Source organism: Arvicanthis niloticus, chromosome 1, assembly GCF_011762505.2.
Source record: "Arvicanthis niloticus isolate mArvNil1 chromosome 1, mArvNil1.pat.X, whole genome shotgun sequence".
NCBI lineage: Eukaryota > Metazoa > Chordata > Mammalia > Rodentia > Muridae > Arvicanthis > Arvicanthis niloticus.
The window spans coordinates 70,846,767-70,869,973 of NC_047658.1; the positions used below are offsets into that span (position 1 = coordinate 70,846,767).

Genomic DNA, 23,207 nt, shown 5'->3' on the forward strand with positions numbered 1-23,207 from the left:
TCTAGAACCAAATATTAAAGCAATTATGTAACTAGCAATAAATTACTTAAAGTAGTGACTCACTCAGCTTAATTAGAGCGAGAGCAGGGAGGGATTAAGGTATTTTTAGAGCACACACCTCACTCCCTCATGCTGGGTAGGGGGAGGCCTCTGTACAAGGTGGGGGTAGATTAAGGGCTAGGAGGCATGGAAGCACCCAGCTGATGAAAGCTCATCTCGCATCCTGCTGAGTCCCTAACAAAGTCAGAGCTGCAGCAGGAGGTGGTCCGGTTCTTTGCTGTGGGCTTGTTGACTATGGGGCAGGGACAATAGATTATAAACTTTGATGAACAGGGACTATGTCTGTGATTCCCTCTCCAATTAGGAGGCAGACATATTTTGAGTTTAAGACCTACCTTTGATGGTCAGTAGCTCTGTAACCTTGGGCTAGCTCCCTTGTCACCCCAGTGTTTTCCATTTCTCACTGTGAAATGGACAAACATTTGTTACTTAACTTGAGTGCACATCATAAGGCCAGTATGTGTCAGTGAGGGTGTGTGTGTGTGTGTGTGTGTGTGTGTGTGAGAGAGAGAGAGAGAGAGAGAGAGAGAGAGAGAGAGAGAGACAGACTCCAGTGTTGACTCCATCAGATTCAAGCTCCCAAAGGGCAGAATCAGATCTGTTTTGTTACTACTGTATCTGTGCTTCATCATAGGATTGTACAACCTAGGTGCTCAATAAATTCCTTATGTGACTGCATTCCAGTTTCGTACCCATTCTTCTGTTCCAAATAGATTCTTTCTTCCAAGGCTTGTTTTATTGAGTTACGTTATTATTGCACGCATGTTGGGGTGGGGAGGGCAGGTGCACCATAGCCAGCATGTATAGGTTAGATGGTAACTTTGTAGCATTGGTTCTGTCTTCTACCTTTTAGGGAGGTTCCAAGGATCAAACTCAGATCATGAGGCTTGAGCAGCAAGTACCTTTACCTGCCAAGCCATCTCTCTGCCCCCTTCCTGAAGTTTTTTGAATGCAAGAAATGGAGGGCATTTGAGGTACCTGATGTGTGGGAGTCTAGCCTTGCCTCTCTGTGCCGAGAAGCTGATGGGTTCCCATAAGAAAAGGTGGGCTTCCTGTGAGGGCAGGCTAGGAGAGTTCAGAACCACGGACAGCTCCCACTCCTGGTCCCCAGGTATCTGTGATGGGAAGATCTTCCTATTGGGATTGCCACCATTCAGGGTAGAAGAAAGAGGAACTCCAGTCCAGTATCCTGCAATAGGGTATCAGACGTCCTCAAACTTAGAGGAGATGTGAGAGTGGAGTAGGTAGGTTATATTGAGGGCCTAGGGGTTGGAATGGGGTATGGATTAGGATTGGCCAGGAGGATTCAGGAAGAGGGGACATCCAGGCTTCTGAAATGGGTAATAATTCTGACCCTTTATGTTCTCTGAACTAAGTGAGTAACATTTAGAGGTCATTCATTGGTACCTGGACATGGCATATGGCTTTCTCCTGTCTTTTCCTTTCCTCAGCCCCAGTGGCACACTGAGAACATCTCTACCTTATTATTGTTTGGTACCCAGTCACAGAGGCTGGGGCAGCAATATTTTCTACCACCAGTTTTACTGAATTAAGTTAGACTGAGCTAGATACTCAGTAGATGCTACAGTAGGCTGGAGTGTCTCACTTGGATTGCAGAGGGTGATAGGAGGGCATAGCTGGACTGGGCGGAGTTTAGTTCATGCCCCCAAGCCCAGTAGTTCTGATCATCTCTGACCAGCACTCCTGACACCTTGCTGGCCTTGCAGAGCTCAGGTGATGAATTTGTGATGACAGCAACCAGCATCACTATAACGACTGTATACTGATGATCTTAGCTTCCATTGGTGTGGGGGCAGATGCCAAAGACCCTGTTGGGCCCCAGACCTTTGTATTTTTGTGCTTAACAGGGATTAGAGCCCAAGGGATAGCAGAGGAGGGGGACAGAGTCTGGGCCAGAGCCTGGGGCTTTATAAGAGTAGATGAAGGGCATGAAGCTAGAAGGAGCTTTGCCACAGTTATGTCTCTCATCTCTCTCTCTTTTTTTATTTCTTCCTCACTTACCGTCTTTCTCTTCTATATACTTTCTTTGAGTCCCTGCAGTACATGCCTTAACCTTTTCTGCATCCTGGGGAGCTGGGTGGGATAGAGGAACAGGCACACCCTGAGAGCGCTGGTGTGCAGTAGGCCAGAGGAGGGTCTGGTTTAACTGTACCAGCACCCTTACCGGGAAAGGGGTACTTCTGGCGCCTCTTGAGTGGGAAGGACCTCTGAGATGAAAACCAAGATCCAGAGGTGAAACGTGGAGGGATAGAGGAGTAGGTAGGTCATATTGAGGGCCCAGGGGATAGGGAGCAGCCGGAAGGCAGGGTGTGTAGTAGAGAACACAAGGGAGTCGGCATCTGCAGGAAGGAGGCAGTGAAGGTTTATAGCATGGAAAGGGACTTGGAGGATTTCATTGCTGCTTGCTTGACTTTTAAATGGGAGGGCTTGTTTTTAGAGATGGAAAGATAATTCCTGAGGCACAAAGTGACTTGTGGAAGCTTGCTTAGGTTACTAGTGATAGACAGAGACCTTTAGACTCTGCTAGGTTCCAGCTAGGAGCTCTTGCCCTAGCTGGCCCAGGTAACTGTTACCTCCTCAGACATGGCAGGGGCTATAGGTCACTTTGCTCTTGGTTTGAATGAAATTTGCATGGGATGGGTCTGTGCTGAGGACTTTTCCTGCCTTTTTCAGCCCACTGGCTGAGTCTGTAGCTGGTAGCTGCAGGGCATCTAGGGCAAGGTCTGGAAATCAGAGCATTTGACAGTGGTCAGGAAGGGATGAAGACCAGAAATGGATTCAAATTGGGTATTTGGAGCCTAGTGCTGTGGTCTTTGTCCCAGCACTTGGGAGGCAGAAGCAGGAGGATCTCTGTGAATTTCAGGCTAGCCTAGTCTACACAAGTAGTTCTAAAATAGCCAGGTCTACACAGAGAAACAGTGTTTCAAAACAAACAACAAAAACACCCCAAACCACACTTTGGGTCTTTGGGTTCCCTGCTTAGGACCTATTCTCTCTCTTTTTCCTCCCTTACCCCCAGGGACCTTTGACTGAACTGGTCACTTGTAGGAGATAAAGGTGTCCCTGTACCCCTTGAAATCTCCCTAGGGCTCTTTCTGGACCCTAGCCTGGTATTGAGCCTGAGAAAGTAAAGAAAGAGTCATTTGGCCCCATTTTCCTGAGGAAGAAACTGAGGTCTCAAGGCAACAGTGACTCCTTCAGGGTTGCAGCATGGCAGGCACGGGGCTGGGCTTGGTTGTCTTGCCCTAGCTCGTCTACACTTCCCCCATCTTTAAGCTCTCTTTCCTCTTCCCCACCCATTGTGTAGCATTACTGGGCCTGCCAGCCTTGATGGATGGCCCCACAACACAGCCTCCCTCCTATGCCTCTCCAGATACTGGGCTGTGAGCCTCCTAATCACTGGTCCTGCCTGGTGGCTGCTGAGCCGTTCATCTCCTAGAGTCTTGCTTAGCACAGATATTTTCTTTTTCAGGGCATGTACAGCAAGTTCTCCTTTGTAGCTGAGCCCCAGTTAAGGGGGCCTGGTAATTAAGGAACATTTCCTGCACCTTTGCTAGTATGTTCCAAGTCCTCCTGGGCCTCTCAAGGACACCTACACATGCATACTAGCCCACAGTTACAATTACACTAATAAAAAGCTTTTGTGTATCAAAACTGTTCTAAGGGGAAACATTGTGGCTGAACTTCACATACATCCAACTGTTTAATGTTATTGTTAACCTTTCTGTGTAGATAAGAAAACTGAGGCTCAGACAAGGCTGAGTGACGCAGATAGCACACATATATAGGAAATGCAAGAGCCAGGATTTGAACCTAGACCTGTGCTGCTTACACCTTGTGTTCACAATTCCTGTTCTATCAACTTGCGTGTGTACACATGTACACACATGTGAACATGATGAGCATATGTGAACATGATATACCACATTGGTTTTTGCAGCATCCGTCCACCTGGTCCAGATGCCGGGGCAATGGCAATGTCAGGCTGTAGAAGAGAATGAGGGTCACTGCTCATTATTCCCAGGCTGACCCTAGGCTCTCACCCTGGCTGTGACACTGGCTGTCGAGGAAGGAGGGGTCTTCATGGAAGAAGCTACCTTCAAGGCAGCAGAAGAGGAGGCTGGGAGGCAGATCAATCATCCCTTCAGCATCGCCTTCCAGGAACTGGGGCCCATGGGAGGATGGCGCCATGGGTCGATTTTCTGGATTGTGGCCCAGACCCAATGTATAGTGTGTCGGGTAAAGCTGGTGTGTAAGTCCACCTTCCACTACCAGCCCACACCTCCCCCTGCTCCCCCATGCACCCTCACTACAGAAGGGAGAAATAACCTCTCACTTCCCAGGTACTCTTGGCACTGGCTACTCCACAGCTCACTCTACCTCAAAGGCAGTTTGGGGGGATATAGTTAGGTGGGATGCCATGAAGACTGCCTGAATGTGGTACCTATGGGAGTGGGAGCCGTAGGGAGATGGGTCAGCGCAGACAGTGGCCTCCAGAGACCTCTGTGGGTAACTTAATGAACTGATAAATGTCAAGTGTTCCACACCACAGGGCACATAGTAGGCACTTAATTAGTCTTTATCTTGGTCCTCCTCCAAGAGCCTGAAAAATTAGAGGCAGATGAGGCAGATGGGTACCTCTGAGGGCAGTATGCTCCCAGAACAGGATATCAGTGCCTCCACAGTGCTAATTAGAGAAACAATTACTACAGGTCCCGGCAAAGGCTAGCATCTGATAGGGCCTAGCTAATTACTGTCACATCCTGACATGGGGAGATGGGACTCTCCCCATGGAGGAGTAGTGGCCTCCAGCAGGGCTTGATCTTCCTAGGCTACTCCACATCTTTCTTGGGAGGCACCTTGAACAGACTTGGGTCACCCCCTTCCTAGATGTCCCTACCTCCCATGACTTTGCCCAGGCCCTTCCACTCACTAAACTCCTAGGCTTTAGAAGACTAGGGTTTAAGACCTGGCTCAGTACCTGCTGGCCACTGAGAAGGTTAAGGCAAATGATCCCTCTAGGGGATCAGTCACCTGTACCTATACCCCAGGCACAAGGAGGATTAAATGAGATGCTGCCTGCCAAGCACCTGCCACTTCCCCTATCCCTGGAGGCCAAGCTGCTCTGCTTCCTGCCACGGCCTGAGATGTGCAGCTGGGTTTGTTTCTCTACAGCTGCCTGCCTTGTCCTTAGTCCCCAGTGAATCCCCAGTGCCTTGAAAAAGTCTGTTGTAGAGGAAGACGGCAGGGAACCTCCAGGGCGGGAGGTCTGCCTCCATCTTAGGCTATGTCATCTTGTTCCGACTGTAGGGAGACAAATATGGTTTGTATGAAAAGCCTCCAGAGCCTTTGTGGGCAGCTGGAGTGGGCTGACAGAGGCCGGGTGGGCAGTTTCCCCTTACATTCAGAAAGCCTATATCTGCTGTTTCTGACGCTGCTTTTCTTTGTCCAGATGGGGGTAGGACAAAGGCCCCTGATCAATCTCTTTGCTGAGGGTTTGTGTCTAGATGACTTTGTGTTTAGGGAGAGATGATAGTGAAGGGGCAGAGAGAGGCTGTTGATGTCTGTGTGACCTACGGACAGACGGAGGAGGAAACACCCAGGACTGGGGCCAGCTCAGGACGCTGGTGGCCTCAGTGCCCTTGTCCTCATATTTCTGCCATCTTGTCCCCACTGTCGTCTGCTCTGCCTCTCAGTCTAGTTCCCACTGGCGGGCTCACCCACTCTGTCTTCTGTTCTCTCTTCCTTTATTACTGTCACTATATTGCCTCCTGCCTCTGGCTTATCTCCTGTCATGAATCCATCCATCTCTGTCACTCCTTAGAGACTCTCCCTCACTCTCTGGCACCCGGACCCAGAGCTAGGCGTAGGGTCCCTGAGAGCTGGTGCCTCTCCGGCTCTGCCTCTGTCTGTCTGGCTCATTTGCTCCTACCGCCCCATACCTGTCTTCCTGATGGTGCCTCTGCCTTTTAATCCCCGGATTCCCTTTGTCCAGCTCCACATGTTTTTCAGCTCTAATCTTTGGGTTTCATCTCTTGGGTTCTGTATGGACTTAACCTCTCTGCCTCTTTCTTCTTCGTACAAGCCCTGCACAATAGCGGGTCCGAGCCTCCAGCCTGAGAGTGGATGTAGTCTGCTCTCTTGCTGGCTGCCTCCAAAGCCCCTGGCAATGCCCTCCACCCCACATCATGCCTTGTTGCTAGGCCTTGGGCTTGCAGCACCTGGCTTCCATAGCGACGGGTGCTTAGAAACCAAACACCACATCTCCTGGTCCCAGTACGGGAGTCTGCTGATCGAGTGACTTTGGATCAATCAGGGAATGTAGCTGCTTCCAGTGCAGAAAGCAAGAGAAGAAAGGATCATGGTCTTTACCTCATTGAGCCTGGGGACCACTGGGATAGGAAAAGGAGGCTGCCAGAAGCGAGGCCCCATCTCTCCTCCCAGAAGCCAGTCTGCTGTAAGGAACAAGAGCTTGGGGAACTGGGGGCAGGTGGTTATTCTACCATTCCTAGCTGTGTGGATTTAGTGATAGCAATCTCACAAATTGTAAAATGGCATGAATATCACAAGATGAATGGAGGGTGAGAATGGTCCCTGCTGTTCCTTTTCTTCCCTGGTTAATCGGCAGAGATGAGTGAAGGTTCCCAGGCACAGGAGATGATGCAAAGAGGGGAGGCTAGAGAGCCTCACATATGCAGGGCGATCAGAAAGGACCACAATCCATATCTGGAGATGCTCTGCCATAGGACCACCACAAAGGAGGGACTTGCTCTCCTGGTAGTGGAGGTGGGGGGAGGAGGGAATAACCTGAACAAACTTGAAAGGGTAGCTTGAACAAACTCTTTTCAGCCTTCAAGGTTCCCAGAGTAGAGAACCAAGTTGGGTCCCTTAGTCTATTCTCAGCTCCTCCTTGTCACTGTATGAATATGGCACAGACTGGCTCTTCCTGCTAAGGTCTTCTTACACAGGTCAGGTCACCATGACCACAATAGCCTAAATCTTGGCCAGTAAAATTTGAGCATGAGGTTGAGGGAGACTCCATGGCTCATGGTCTCACTTTCTAAGGGACCATGGGATGGGGAGGGAGGAGCCAGGATGGGCCTTGGGGAAGCCAAAGTCAGCAGTAACCTGTCACTTGGGTGTTCGGTTAAACATTCTGTGCCTAAACCATGGACACTCATCCTGCCAGGGACTGCAAGGCTTGCTGGGGGTGGGGAACAGCAAATGTTGTCTTTTCCTGAGCTCCTGAGCACGCCTGGCTCTGTGCTGTTGCTCACGGGTTTTCTCATTTATCCATCACGACCCAAGGAAGGCCAGCTGATCCCGCAGCTGAGAAACGAGAATGGACTGTGTTGGCACTTATTAGGATGGTGACATTGGACTGAGTCGCTTACACTGGCCCAGTTCCTTCCCTGTTCTCACAATCTGGGGCTCCCCATGGCTGTCAGCACTGCCTGGGAGAGGGGTGTTATTTCTAAAAGCCTTTCCAGTTGCCCCTACGCTGGTATTCAGACTCAAACCCACAGACCACCAAGTTCCAAAGGTCATAGAAACCCAGATGTGAGAGTCTTGCCTATGTCATGATGTTAGAGTATAAAAGAATATTAAAATTCATAGGCTCTTGTACCCTGAGGACTCCAGGGCTTTGAATTCATAGAATGTGAGCAGCACAAATTTTGAAAATTTCTTAGAACACGAAGCTGTACATGTTTCTCAGGGCCTTGAAGGCACAGACCGAGGACTCCCTGAAAGGTTTGTGAGTTGGCTGAGTTGCTTTTGGATCTCTGCGCCTTATATTGTCTTACCTCAGTTTCCCAAACAGGGCCTGCTCTGAAAATCTCAGGGAAGAGTGTGTGTCCAGGAAGGACAAGTTAATGACTGGCTGTAGTCTGAGACACCTTGGGAGCTTATCCAGCTCAGGGACAGCAGCTGCTCAGGGAGGGTCATGCAGAGCTGTGGGCAGCCATCCCAGCTGAGGGCCAGCCCATCCATCCAGCATTCTTGCAGCTTAGGTTCAGGAGGGCTGGATCTTACATGGTCCTTTCCTAGTGAAGGAATCAGAATGGTTTCCTCCCCTGTTCTTGTAGGAGATGTCGAGAGGGGAGGAACATGGCATCAGGAGGGAAGCGGGCCTTTATCTGAATGGATAGGGCTGTGGGGGATGAGCTTGGTAGGGTTCAGTGACGGGCAGGAGATGCGATAAAGGGGACTCAATGGTGACTGTGTTAAGCGGGAAGGCAATGAAATCCAGGGGAGACTGCCCAAGGATTTTCCCAGGATGCCTCTGTACTTGGATCAGGCTCCTTATATGATGGGTGGCATTGGGTATCTGAGTGCCTTGAACTCACCTGCTGACCTGAGACAGGCCAGAGGCGAGAGCCTTTCTTCCCATGACTGCCCAAGGCTGTACAGAAGATAGCCAGAATGGCTCTGAAGGGACCTGCCTCTTCTCCTGCCTGGCTACTTCCTGCTTCCTCAGGAAGCTGGACCTCAGGAAAGCCAGGCTGACAGGATGATGCTGTAAGGGAGGAGCCATCTCTCACACATGAGAAGGCGCTAGCTGGGAAAAGGAAAGCTCCTGTCCCTGGGAGTGTGCAAGCAGGGATGGAGTGGCTAGGAAAAGTGATGTTAGGGTTCTGATGAAGGAGAAGGCAGCCTAGAGGGCTCTTCCCTGGGGAAGTTTCTCTTTGAGTAATTTATTCAAGCAGTCCTATCTTCCAGATGTGCCTGAACATCATAAAGTGGTTGTCATACCCTGGGATCCACTGTGCCCTAGGCTTTTGGCTTTGCTCTCTGTGCCCAGCCTGTGCTTGGGCATGAGTCTTTGTAGCTTGCTGCAGACCCAGTCTCTGCCTTAAAAGGAGCTGTATCCTGTGGGGGAGGTACATGGGGGAAATGTATCGTTAAGCAAATCCCACTGAGGGAGGCTGAACAGACTGGGGAAAATCCTACCCGATTCCTGGATGTGACTTTAAGTAACAGTAGACCAAGCCACATTCTGGAAGCTGAGGTCAGTGTAGTGAGCAAAGCAAAAATGTCCCATTACAGGGGCTGACAGCATAGTGGGGGTTGGGGAACAGTGCCTCCAGACAGTTAAAGGAGTGTTAGAAGGCAGTAGGCACCCCAGGGCAGAGCTTCACCTAGGCTTAGGGTTTGACAGGGATTCCACTCAAAAGCAGGGCATCCTCTGTGTCCTACTGGCAGCAGGGACTCATGTAGGCATAAGTGAGACTAAGGTTGAGTTGGGTAGGAGAGATAATCACGGTAGGAGTGAGCGCTGGGGCAACGGTAGAGTGCCTAAAGTGTGTGTGTGCGTGTGTGTGTGTGCGTGTGTGCGTGCATGTGTGTGTGTGTGTGCATGTGTCTGAGTGTGTGTGTGTGTGTGCATGTGTGTGTACATGTGCGTGTGTGTGGGTGTGTGCATGCATGTGTGTGTGTGTGCATGTGTGTGTGTGAGTGTGTGTGTGTGTGTGTGTGTGTGTGCAGGAACTTCAAAAATGGATATATACCTGTGTCTGTGGAAAAGCTGTTAGTGTTTGGAGGCATAGGGTGTAAGTGTGTGGGGCTTGGGGCAACTTTGTGTACAGGAAGGGTCATGTAGTCTGTGGATGATGGGGAGAAGATGTTAAGGTTTCAGGGATGATACAACCCAGAAGATTCTGAACTCATCCTTATGGGCTCCCTTCCTCCTGGAGGTTGATGGCATTGACCACATGCTGCATACAAAACAAATGAGGATGCAAATGACATGGAAATGTCTGACCCATCCCAAGCATCAAACAGAAGAGGTTGAGCAAAGACCAAAAGTTAGAGGAGAAACACAAGCTCTGGATGGGGTGAGGAGGTGTGCGTGGAGAGGAGGAGCTTGGGTGCCATGCAGCCCTGGATTCTGGAAACCTAGGGAAGGGGTGTGTGTAGGCATGGTTAGAGTGGCTACACTCGGGGCCTTGCTCTGCAGGTACAGATGTTCATTCAAAATGATAAGTACACAATATGGAGCCCAAGTAACTGCTTGTCCAACTGTTAGAACCCAGGCAAGGACTATGCATCTGGGAGCTCCAATTTTTTTTTTCTGTATAGCATGGGGCTTAATCAAGACCTCACGCATAGTTTCTGGGTACACACAGGTCCCAAGTCCTGTCATATCTGCAGACACAAGGCAGTACAGGTCCTATGAGAGACTGGAGGTCAGAAGAGCACAGTATCCAGAGTGACAAGGTCTCAGTGGATCATTTTTCCTTAAATATCTTATCTAGGACAGGGGTTTGGAGGAACACCTAGTATTGGCCAAGCGGGCCCTAAGAGAGGGAGACAAGAAGAGGTCTAAAGTGGCTTTGGAGGACATCTGGGGATGGGCTTTCTGGTGCCAGAGATGAGCAGAGAGTGGAAGAACTGGGCATAGAATCCCCAGTCACTGCATTGTTGGGGATAAGAGTATACAAACTTCATTTTCCTTACCTGCCTTTTCTTAAGCATCAGGCATGAACTTAAGCACAGATGATAGGTGGCCAGGGATTGAATTCTGGGTCCATTGTTTACTAGATGTGTGAGCATGGACAATTTACTTAGTTTTCTCTGCCTTCCTTATCTATAAACTGTGGTTGATAGGAGATAACCTGGGAGATAGCCCCAGACGGTGAAATGTTAGCCTTGCCAGACCAGGACCCAGTCTGGTCCCAGAACATATGCGAAAATGCTGGTTGTGTGGTGTTCTTGAGATCCCAGCACTGATGAGGCAAATGACTGGAGGATTCTGGGAGCTTTGCTGGTCAACCAGGAATCTAGCCTAATTGAGGACCTCTATGCCAATGAGAGAGAATAATCTCAAAGAGCGGACAGCACCCTCGAGAATGACCCTTTAGGCTGCCCTCCAGCAAGCACTCACCTGTGTACACTAATACACATACAAACATGCACACATGCATACTCACATACATGCACACACATCAGTTTTACTTTATGATGGAGAGGGAGGTGGAAGGCTTGCTAGGCATTGGAGCATTCCAGGCCTAAATGTGAAACTCAAATCTTAGTGGTGAGGCTCAACTCTTGCCTTCACAGGACAGGGATCAGCTAGAATCTAATTCTGAGCTTTCAGACCAGGGAGTACTTTCAAATCATGAGGGAGAGCCAGGCATAGTGGAGCACAGCCTGTAGAGATAAGGGGCCCTAGGATCTACAGGGAGATCAGGGGAACCAGACTTAACCTTAGGGTGGCAACACTTTCTAGCCACGGGAGTTTGGCAAAGTCCTTCCCTTTGCAATTTGGCAGAGCCTTGGTTGCCCCAACTGTGAGAGGACTGGCCAAGGAATTTCAAGGACTTCAGGTGAAAACAAAGCCCACCAAATGCTGTAGGGGATTCGGTTGCTCATTTATTGAATCTAGACATGTTAACATTTTACAGATGTGGCAGTGAAGGCCCAGATAGATCCATTGGCCACAATAGTGCAGGAGCCCTCTGACCGAGTGAGGACTCCTGCTGAATGCTTGACTCAGAACAAATAACACACAAAGACCTGAAGGAGACTGAATGTGCATCTGGGACTATAGTCACCAAAGCAGGAGAGACTCAAGTAGGATTTAAAAATAACTTCTCAGGAGGCAAGTGCTGTGGAGGTCCCACCTAAAGATGGGGTCTGTGCCAGGTTGGGGCTGGCTCTTGACTGCAGAGCTAAGATGAGGTCCTTTGAAGATCCAGTAGCTAGGGCCAGTAACCATGCCAACACCTCCTGGGCACCTGTGTCCTACCTAGAGTATCTGAAAGCCCGGGACCAAGCCAGTGACGTGTGACCAGGATTACCAAGAGGTTTGTGTACTAGACCTAAGGACAGCCACCAACATATTGGCAATCCCTCTCCCCTTTTTATATATACAGGAGGAAACTAAGGCCATAAAAGAGAGTCCCATTAAAGAAATAGGTATAACCTTTACACATCTTAGCCCATGTCATGTTCTGTAGTGTTACTATGTAGGATAAATTGCTTTATTATGAAGATGCAATAAAAAAACACATTGACTTAGTCTAGATTCGGCCCTCAGCTCCCCAGATCTGACTCTTGAGGGAAGGATACAAAAGGGCTCCCTTAGACCACTAAGGTGGCATCCAGAGAGGGACTCCTGGAGCAGATGGCCTCTTAGTTGCTCCTGAATGGTTAGCAGGGGACAGGGTGGCAGCAGGACAGACCAGAAGGCAAGAATGAGGCAGTTGCTATCTGAAAGAAAAGGGCTGTACAAAAACAAGGGGTGGGGGTTGTCAGAGCTGGTTGGCAATCAGGGTTGAACTGTGGAAGGTCTGTGATGCCAAGTGAGAGATTTAGGTTTTAGGGCGCTCATGGTAGGGGCCCATTAAGGGTGTTTGAGCACAGGAAGCTATAAGGTCAGCTAGGATGGAAAAAGTCCTTGTATGGAAGATCACCCTTTGAGCTACTGGGACAGCCAGGACACTTCCAAGCCTGTGCCAGGTGCTGGGACCGTGTCCAGCACTGGGCTCAGTGACTCAACACTGGGGAAATTGCTCCCCAGGAGGAAGGGCCCAAATGAATCACATCTCTGAGGTGGGGAGCTGGGGGCTCACTGAGTCACCTCCTGAGGGCTGGGGTATAGGGAAGAACATAAAGGGGGCAGTAGCACAGAAAGAGACCAGGGAGGTCACAGTGAGGGCTGTCGGGAGTCTGTCTCACCATCATTCCAAGTTTGAGCCTTCTGGCAGCCGTTGTGGGACAACTGGGAAGGGGATCTGGCTAAAGTCACACTGGCAAAATCCAGGAGGACCCAAATTCACCCTTCGATATAGACACGGCCCGTGTCTTAGCCCGTGTTATAGCAAGCAGAGGCCAGAAAACAGGTTGGTTCAGGCAAGGAGTTTGACCCAAGTTGCACAAATGTCCCCTCATCCCTCCAGCCAACACCAACTGGGGTCGGAGTGCACCTCTGCGATAGAACACCAGGGGGCGCAGGAGCGTCACCGCTGCTGCAAGCGCCTGAGCAGAGGCCGCTCTGCGGAGAAATGCGCTCCCAGCTCTGGGGTCCCACCGCGGAACTGCGGACTACGTGGCCCTGGGGCTTGCACCCTCTTCAGCCTCCTGGAACGCAGATGCAGACCTACCTGGTAGCCTTAGGGACCCAGTGATCTCACCACACACTTGGGAACGATGCGCCTGTATGTGTCAGGGCGCACGTGTCTCCTTCACAGATCTGCTACCGCTTCAGGGCTCGTCCCATTTTGGGGCGACCTCTAAATTTCTCTCTCACTTTCCTCTACCCTCTGCACTGGAAGGAAAGAAGGGACCTCGGGGCTCCCGGACTGTGGCCGCGGCCCCTCTCCCCGCACTGAGCTGGACTCGGGCCTCGGGGCTCTGGCCCTGCTACTGAAGTCCAAGTGCTGGGGAGAGAATGTGGTGCGACAGTGTGCGGGACTCTGGGAGGGGCCCTACCACAAGGAGGAGTGACGATGGGATAAGCGGAGGGCAGCGAGGGCTGAGAGGCGACCGAGGAGAGGGAACCCTTATAGCCAATCCGCTGCAGGAGACTTGGGAGGGTGAAGGCCTGGCAGGGGGCGAGCCGGCCGGGATCCTGTGGGGTCCGATCTTCAGAAGGCGTTAAAGTGCTGTCCGCGGTAGCAGAGACGTAGGCGGGGCCTGGAGGCCTGGGGCGGGGCGGGGGCGGGGGCGGGGCGGGACCAGGGCGGACCCTCCCGCGGACCGGCGAAGCTGTTGCGGACGCGCTGACCGAGCGCAGCGGGCCGGGCTGGAGGGGCGGGCGGGAGGCTGCGAGCATGGTCCTGGTGTTGCACCACATCCTCATCGCTGTTGTCCAATTCCTCAGGCGGGGCCAGCAGGTCTTCCTCAAGCCGGACGAGCCGCCGCCGCAGCCATGCGCCGACAGCCTGCAGGTAGGAGGGCTCCCCCATTCTGGGTAACAGGGAGAAGCGGGTGTCCGGGGAGAGCCGGGTCAGGGCCCGGTCCTCTGAAGAGCTTGCAGTCGTCTGCCCCACGGTCCACTCTCTCCTGAACCTTCCTTTAAGAGGGGACCCTCCCCTTAGTTCGGAACCGTTTTGTACTGAATGGGACTGCAGCCATACCTATAGGGGGTCCTTGAATCTTCAGCTCACAGCTCAAATGCCACTCCAGATTCTGAGTCCTCTTCGCATCCGGAACTCCTCCATCCCAAGCCCTGAACTCATAATCCTCGTTGGCCCCCTCAGCCACATTGACAGCTCTGTATAAGCCTGGAGTTCCCTCCTCCCAGGTTAACCCCACTCCCTCCCCAAACCTCTGGCTGTCTACTGTACAGATCAGATTCTAGGCACACCCAGATCCCCTAAGCCCCTGGCAGCAGGGAACTTGACCTCATAAGTAGGACCTCACCCCTAAACCTCTAGCTTCTGTTCTATAGTCTTACTCCCCATTCTTACTAACCATCTAGATTCTAGTCCCCATCTTGCGCCCCAACCCAAGGGTCCAACCCCCTTTTAAGACTCCAGCTTCTCTGCCCCCTCCCAGTCCTCAGACCTCCAGTCTCCTCCTGTTGTCTCCCAGCCTCTAGTTTCTCTTGAGGTGTGATGGTTCCACATAATTCTTCTGGTTCCCAAATTCCCGAGCACACTGTTCTTTGGTCCCTCTGCTGCTCTCTTCCTGTGTTGCTCCAGGATGCCTACCTCTCTTGGTCTGTTCAGCCCTTCAGTTTCTGTAGGTCTCCATCTTTGGGCAAGGGTCTTTCTGTGACCATGCCTTCCATATATGTCTGCCTCTACTTTGGATTGTGGGGAAACAGGCTCAGACAACAGGGCTGGAGCATCTAGGACCTCCACCCCTGCCTGTCTTCTCAAGCATGGCATGGAATGGACTCAAGTCCAAGGGCTTAAATATGGAGAATGTTGCCTTTGGGGGTGTCCAAAATATGTGGTGGGTAGGGATCATGAGGTGGGACACTGGGGTATTTATAACTTATAAATTATATCCCCTTATCCCAGCTGTCCTGCTGGTTACTGGAGCAGTTGGGTTTGGGGATGGAGAGAGGAGGTAAATGCAAGCTAATGTCCTTCACCTGTGGTGAGGGATGGGTGAGTCTGGGGTATATGTGCTTGTAGGAGGGTTCCTGCGTGTATAGCATGTGTTGAGTGTGCCTTGTGTGTAATCATATATGTTGTGCTATGTATAATCCCACCATTTCTGTGAGATTCTTCATGGAGAGATGACAGTATGGAGATTATGAGTCTGTGGTGTTACATGCTGTATGTGACTACAGAGGTAGGATTGTGGGTAGGAGCTGTAGCACAGCAAATGACTCTGGTGTGTACATGTGGTTGTGTCTGTCGTGGCATTGTGATGTTGTAGGGACAGCTTGCATGTTGAAGACTGAACGAGTGACTATGCATGCAGTATGTAGCCGGGAAGAGTCTTAGTATGATCCTGTTGATTTGAACAGATGTCTTGTGAGAGGGGAGTGGATGTTTGTGTCTGGGTGTGCTTCCAGCCTCCTTGGTAGCTTAGGGTTACTATGGTACATCTGGGTTTGCTTGGGGAAAATATTCAGACCCCTTTGTATCAGTGTTTGTGTACCTCGTGTCTGTGGTGATTGTTCATGCAACTATGGATAAGACTGGGTGCAGCCAAGACCCAGGGTTCAGTTCACCCTGGTTGACCAGGTTGGAGGGTAGGCAGGAGAAAGCAGTCTTCAGACTGAAGGACTTTGTGTGTCTACAAATGGGGGATATTTTGGTCTGACATTAAGCATGCAAATTATGCAGAATATGTCTGCACACGTGCTTCTGTGTCTGAGTGGTGTGTGTGTGTGTGTGTGTGTGTGTGTGTGTGTGTGTGATTTAATTGGATGCATGCATCTGTGGCTAGGAAGGTGAGTGTGAGGTGTGTGAGGCACACGGTGAAAGATGGAGTCTGAGTGTGGTGTGAAGTGTGGGTGGGGGTGTAAGCCGTGTGACTTTTTCAGTGTGAGGTGTGGGTTCCGTGATCTTTTCTCCCGGGGAGCTGTTTGCATGTGATAGGATAAATTAGGGATGCCTTGGGGCAGGGCTGAGGTCTGGGCAATGGAGTGTGTGCATAAGGTGTGTGGTGTGAGGAAGGAGGGATATTATGTTTGGCCATGTGTGAATACAGCAGGTGCCTCATAAATGTTTGTGGAGTGACGTGTGTGTGCAAGGAAGGCTTAGCTGCCTTCCTGTCCTCGCTTTCCTTCTAATCAAGTCCCTAGAGGTGCCCTCGCCTGCCCTCCCAGCCCAGGCTGCCCCTAGCCTTTGCCCTCCATCCTCCTCACTTTGACCAAAGCCTTTGTCTTGGGTTTCCTGCTGAGCAGGCGCTGGACAGGCGGGCGGCGGGTGATGTTGTGGTCAGGGAACCTTTGTTCTTTTCCTCTTAGTTTGTCCTGTGTTTGGGGCCAGGTTTTAGAGGGTGGGGAGAGGATACACGTGTCAGCAAGTCTACTGTGTTTACTACAACCTCGGCAGAAGGGAGGGTCTAGCACTAACTAACCAAGAGGTTGGGTGGTGTCTTTGGAAGTGCCCCTCAATGCCAGAGTGGACTGTGCCTGTAGTTGACCAAGCCTGACAATGGTATTCTGTTCAAACCAGGATGGTTCAATTGTCTTTCTGGGTCATTATCACCTCAGTGATACTATACCAAAGGCCCCCTTCTCTATGATCCCCTCTTCTCCTCCCTTCTCTATGTCACCAGGCTGGGAAACAACTAGAAAGACTTCAGTCTGGGTTTGCCTTTGTTGACCCCACATTAAATGGAGAGGTAGACTGTTCTCACAGAAACCATTACCAGAAGGGGTTGACTTGGTCAATCTTTGAGGGATCTTTAGTCTGACGGCAGAGGTCCCAGGCAATAGAGACTCACAACATACTCTCCAGAGAACACTCTGGGAAAGCCCTTCCATGCACTCTCAACAGGTGTTAAAAGAACATTCAGGACTCCTAAGGTTGGAAGCACAGAACCATCCCATTAACTAGAAAAGGGCTGGGGCTTATTCAGCATCACCTTCTAGAAGATTCTTCAAGTGAGTTGTGCATAAGCTGGGCCTTGAAGCAGTGTGAGGTGGGTGTGCAAGTGCGGTGGGAAATCATGCTGCTTCTGCTCAGCTCCACCAGCAGCGCTGCCTGGCTTCTGGTCGCCATCCCTGGTTTCTAGCTTTTTGGTCTCTTTTCCTATCCTTTGTCTTTGGCTGGGTCACTGTCATAATTGTGGTCATCATTGTTTAGCTAGTTCTTTCTAACTTCTGGGGTCCTTTGATGACATCTTGCCTAACGACTCAACTCATGCAAATGCCTACAAGCATTGGCGGAGGCCCTGCTCGACCACATAGGTACAGTTTAAAGCATTTGGATCGTTTAGTGGGCTTCTTACCTTCCCTGCGCAGCAGCCCCCCTCCTCATGCCAGGGGCAGCTCCCCAGGCTAAATTGAATTTGGTTCTATGGAGCCTTCCATGTCCACCCCACGGGGGTCTGGCTTCCTGTGTCTCAAGCTAGGTCTGTCTCCTACTTGCCATTGGAGGCCCATAATTGCCCTGGAGGGCTGGCAGCCCAAGCTTGAGAAACTGAGGCCCTGAGCAGGGAATCCCTCCCAGAACCTTATCCCTCTAACATCCCCAGAGAGGAAGAGATGAGATGGCTGGGCAGGGCTCAAAGCATGTGGCAGCGCTGATACCACTATCCAGCTCTCCTGGCCACCAGGCTGGGCTCTGGCCACAGCACCATGCTGTTCCTTGGCTGGCCTCTGTGCTGCCTGTGGCGGGTAAATGATTATTAATGACCCCCCTGGCAAAGAGACAGGAAATGCTTCCCAGCCACAGCTGGGGCATTCTTGCCTGCCAGCCTGCCCGCCTGCCCGCCTGCCCGCCCTGGCCCTGGGGGTGAGCGCCATGCTATGTCCATTCTTTCCTGCACCCCAACTCCTCCAGCCCCTCTCACTCCTCTGACTTTGACCTCCTAGGACTACAGAACAAGCAGAGATCAGCTTTTCTCTTCTATGTCTTTGCTCCCAACCTTTCATTTCTACCATCTTCCTTGTCTCAAACAAGAAAGAAGTAACCCCCTCTTCCAGGAAGCCTTCCCTGAATGTTCAGCTAGTTTCTCTGGTGCCTACTTTCATGAGCTTGAGAACACTATGTTTCTGCCGTGGGTATTCTGTCCTTACTCTTATGGCTGCTCTGGTGGTTCTGGAACTGGGCTGAATGCTTTCTGTAGGCTGTCTTTTCCTCCTGGAAGTCTTTAGCCCGGATTCCTAGGGTTCTCACACCCCTAGCTCTGCTTGCCCTAATAATACTCTGTACACTGGCAGGTCTTCTTAGGTGCATGCTATGTGACTAGGAAGGTGAGAGATGAGCGTCCCCGAGTCTGTGCAATGCTACATCACCTAGCCTGTCACAGGTAGCTCAGACCCAGATGCCAGGTGTGAGGCAGGAGAGAACCCAGGCAGAGGCTGGTGTGTGTTTTAAGGCAGAGCCGACTGGGGCCCTCATTCAGCCTCAGTTAGAGAGGAAGAGCAAGCTGGGAAGCTTTCAGAAAGAAACAAGTCTGAGAGCCGAGGAATGAGCCTGGAGAACACTCTGGAGAAAGGAGGATGGTAACTGAGGTGGCTTGCTGGTGGCAGACAGAGGGAAGAAGACTGGCACTCTCAAGCCCCATGCTTCTGCTTATGGACCTGGACCCTGGACTACCAAGGTGGGCATGCTGCATGGTCGTAAGGCAGGGGAGGAACATCAGGAGACAGGAGACGTGGCTGGTGAGGCTGGCAGGATCCACAAACCATGTTGAAGATTCTGGATGTTTTCCAGGGAGCTGGCATGGGAGGGAGGAGTTGCAAGGAGGGATAGGATGTCAGGACTGTGGAATGTGTGCAGCTCCCTGGAGTGGAAACTGAGGCTTTGGCTGCTGTGGTCCATGCTGGGGATGATGAGGCCTGGCCAGGGAAAGGATGGAAGAGAGAGAATGCCATGCTGGGAGAGGAAGCCCAGCAACAGAGGTGGAGGGGAGGAGAAGGGGCTGCTTGAGGTGACTGGGTGGGCTCTGTGTGGCCTCTGAGAGCTCAAGAGAGGGGACAATGATGGTGTGGGGATGAAAGCTTGGGCTTCCAAGAAGCACCTCCCAGGTGGTCACCAGCCACGAGGCTAACGGGGGACTTGGATTCTACTCAGGGCTGCTGTGCTCTCACCAGTACTTATGTGGGCAACTGGTGTTCTGCCCTGGGCAGCGTGTTCGGAACTGGAAAAACTAAAACAAGCTGCAAAAATTAGTAGACTTCAAATCCAAAACTGTATGAGAAGAAATGTAAATTTATGAAAATGAGCAATATACCTGACCCTTCTCATGTAAATTGTAAACTGCTGCTTCCCTGGACTTTATAGTTCAGGCTCCAGTGAACTGTCTCTGATGTGGTCACCCCCCAGGGCCCCGGCCTTCCTGTTTTGAGGAGCCTGCCCTTCCTTTCCAGCTGGTGCCTGGGGTGAAGGAAGACATTTTGCTTTTCCTGTCACTTGCCCTGAGGGAATTAGCCCTTTGCAACCCCCATGCACGGTTAGCACACCAGGGTGGAGGGTTGGGGAGACAGGCTGAGGGTATTGAAGGAAAAAGAAAGAGAAGAAGCTGAAAGGAGACATGAGAGGGGCTAGGAGGCTGCTGACCCAGCACAAGCAAGGGATCTTCAGAATTTCAAAGTTGTCCAGTTGTTAGAAACACCAACCTGTATAGATCCAATTGTGCAGTCTCGAGGCTGGGCACTGCTGGGTTCTTTGCTTTGTGGTTTATTCTTCTCTGAGCTGTATTTTCTCACTTGTAACACAAGGAAGTTGGAGGCCCATAGCTCTGAGGGCTGTATAAGTACCAGCTCCTAAGGGACTGTCAGCTTGGGGTTCTCACTGGGAAGAGGAGAGCCTTCCATGACTCTCAGCTCTCAGCCCAGGGGCCGGTGGGTGTGTGGCTGTGTGAATCCCACATTCTGTGACTTTAAGATGCTGGGACTCTGGGAGCCCAAGATGCGGACATTCTGTGCATGCACGATTCTAGAATTTGATGATTTGATGATTCAATGATGCTAAATGGGGCTGCTGGGAAGAGCTGCAGCCACCTGCCTTGTTAATGTCAATGTTCAGTTATTAAAAACATAACAAGACACAATGGAGACAGATAGCTTGGGGTGGGATGGCAGCTCCACCCCCGAGTAAAGGAGGGGAGGAGGGGTGCCTTGACATCAGGAGATGGGAGACCCTTTTATCCTGGTCACATGGGCTCTCCCCTGCCACAAGAGACTTGGTACATGTTCATGTGAGGGACCTGCCACTTTCTAAGCTTGTTTGGCATGACAGTCAGTCCCATCACCCACTGCCTGCATCCCCCAGCCATCTTAGACTATGACCAAAGAGCACCATTCCTCCAGGCCCCCGAGGTGTCTTCATAGAGCTGTAGATGGATGTAGACCGTAGAAGGAGGGGCCTGCTCACCCCCTTTCTCAACAGCTGTCTGAGGGGAAAACAGGACATGAGTACTTCCTGGACACGGGTGTGGAGATGCAGGAACCTTTGCCAGTGAGGGCTAGGGGGACCCAGAGACTAACCAGAGGATAGTCTCTGTGCTCCCTACAGACTCGGTTCTTATCCTGAGGCTCGGGGTCTTAGAGAAGAGCTGATGGGACCTGGCCTGAGTCTCAGGCACACCATGCAGTTTGTCACAAAACCAGCCCTGTTGTCTAGTGCCTCACTGCCTCTCAGGTCCTGCTTGTGTCTCGTTACCCAGGCCAGAGTTGGAAAGGAACCCTGGCTCAAAGAGAAGCTCTTGCCTTTAGAGTTTAACCTTGGTGGCCCCACAGCAGCCTGTCAAGGCTGCCTGTCCAGAATTCCCCAGCCTAGTGGGCCGCCAGATCAACACTAGTCCAGGTCTCGTTACCCAGCGGGTCTGAAATGGAGCTCCCTGATTTCTTGGGTGCACCTCATTGCCGCCCAGCCTTTCCTTTTCCCTGGGATCCCTGTGAAGCAGGAGTGGAGGTAGGACTCAAGTTCAAGGGCAGAGTTCCTGTCTGCCACCCTCCAGCTTTCTCCTCCCACATGCTAGAAAGCAGGTGGGAGACAGCTGTCCTTGTCATCCACAAGGCTCTCTTGTCTACTCCCTCCTGTCTGGGTCTCAGGAGTAGGGTCTCCTGCAGGAAACCCTCTGCAGCTGACTGGCTCTCAGAGAGCCTTCCTGTGGTTCCCCAGCAGGGCTTTCCTCTCTGCTCTTCCACCCCTGTTCCCTAATACTCTTTCTTGGCCACCATCCCCGGGCTCTCTTCCATCCCCATAGGTCTCCATTTCTGCTTGTACAGGTGTGACTCTCTCAAAAGCCAGCCTAGGGAGTGTCCTAGAAGATGAAGTCGAACCCTTTTCTTCTGATGAAGACGCTGCCTCAGAGAGGGGAAGGTTCTGCCTAGAGTTACACAGTAGGCTGTGGCAGAGCTCTGTGTTGTGCTCCCTCTCCTCTGGGTCATGGGCACACACTGCTCTCGGCCTCTGGTGTCCAAGGTTTGAGATTTGACCATGATAGACACAATACACAGGTACCTCCTGAAGCCCAGCTAGCTTCTCTTAGCCTCACCCCACAGCCTCAAATTGCTGTCTGTCTTCTTTGCTCAGGCCTCTGTCTTCTCCACTGTCTCTGATAGATAGCCATTCTATTTGGCAAACCCTGACCTTGGGACTCAACTTGGGCCTCCCCCTGGTATGGGCACCCATGCATACAGACACACAGACATCACAAGCGCAAACGAATCCCATCCCAGGTTAAAATTAGTCCAGACATAGAAGAGGCTGCTCTGGTTGCTGCTGCCTTCTCTTTGCTGTAAACCCCCATGCATCTCATGTGAAGCCCTTCAGGGTCGTGCAGATGGGCTCCACCTCACTGGAGGCTTGAGTCTCTATTCCTCTCCAAGCCCACCTCAGCAGTGAGGTCCCTCCCTTCTGTCTCCAGGAGTCACTCAACTTCCTGTGACTGGGTGGGAAAGCCAAGAGGTTCCCCAGAGGACAGTGGGACAATGAGGAAACTAACAGACAAGACTTTGCATCTTCTCCAAGCAGGTCCCACCCCACCCTGACAGCCCCACCTGGCAACTTGGGCGTAGCTGTTGCCCTTGTGTACTAAGGGTTTTGTGTGCCCGCTGACACAGGTCAGAGAATGGGGAGCCTCAATACCCAGTGGTAGTCTTTTGACTGAATCCTGAGAGGTCATGTTCTTAGGTTACCGGCGACATGCGGGCAGGTAAATGGGTATTCCCAGGCATGGGGTCAGGAAAGTGTGTGCTGGGGCAGTGATCAGCATTACAACTGTGGAAGTCCTGTGAGTGCCTAACTGAGATTCTCCCCACATCTAGTTCCCTATACTTGGGGTAAAGTGGAGAGGGTAAGAACAGAGAGAGAGATGAGGTGTCCGAACAGGAGCATCCCTCTCTACGAGTCTCTGAGGACGATAGAGGCTCACTTCCACTCGCTGTATTCTCCTAGGAGAGGAGGGCATTCAGGACGATGGGGAAGAGGAGGCAAATGTTTTGTGTACAAAAGGGATGTCCTCTAGGGTCAGACACTTATCTCAGCCCTCGTCATTTCCTCTGCAGGACAAGGCAGGGTTAGTGGGGTCATTGCACATAAGGAAGGGACAGGCTGGAGCCAAAAAATGCCAGACCCTATAGCAGCCAACACAGGTGGCCTTGTCATCCCCTGGGTTATAGTAGGTCCCCTGTAGCGGCCTAGCCACTCAGCCACACTTGTCCAGGGAGATGACCACTTCTGGATGTCACTCTACACACAGACACCTGAGTAACAGTCAGGACTAGCTGGATGTGTAGCAAAGCAGGAAACCCCACCGGACATGGGGACATGTGAGACAACCAGACACCTGACACAGTCACTCCACAAGCATCCACACACCAGGTGCAGCTACAGTCACCTCCCCCATCACCCATGTGAGGGCCAGAGACTCCTATAGCCATAGGCAGGCGTCCAGTGCCTGGGTAGGAATAGAGGGATGCCAGGCAGGGAATTTAGCTCTTCCCCATGCCAGACTGTGTCTCCCCCATCCTGCGCTTGAGGCTGTTTATTTCCTTTTGAGGATGGGTGTTTTGTCCCCCTCCCCCTCTCCCCACCCTG

At 51.6% G+C, this 23,207-nt stretch overlaps 1 protein-coding gene across 4 annotated transcripts in view; it reads left to right on the forward strand.

Moving 5' to 3' along the window:
* Pde2a (phosphodiesterase 2A) overlaps positions 1 to 23,207 on the forward strand; it is a 91,104-nt gene that overhangs the window by 15,212 nt on the left and 52,685 nt on the right. For 2 of the 4 annotated variants that reach the window (XM_076938951.1, XM_034512349.2), the window contains exon 2: positions 13,907 to 13,973. In XM_076938951.1, the coding sequence (XP_076795066.1) occupies positions 13,907 to 13,973 (67 nt within the window). Of the gene's footprint in view, positions 1 to 6,427; positions 6,539 to 13,793; positions 13,974 to 23,207 lie in introns of those variants that run through there. The other 2 variants (XM_076938945.1, XM_034512334.2) reach the window with 2 other exon arrangements.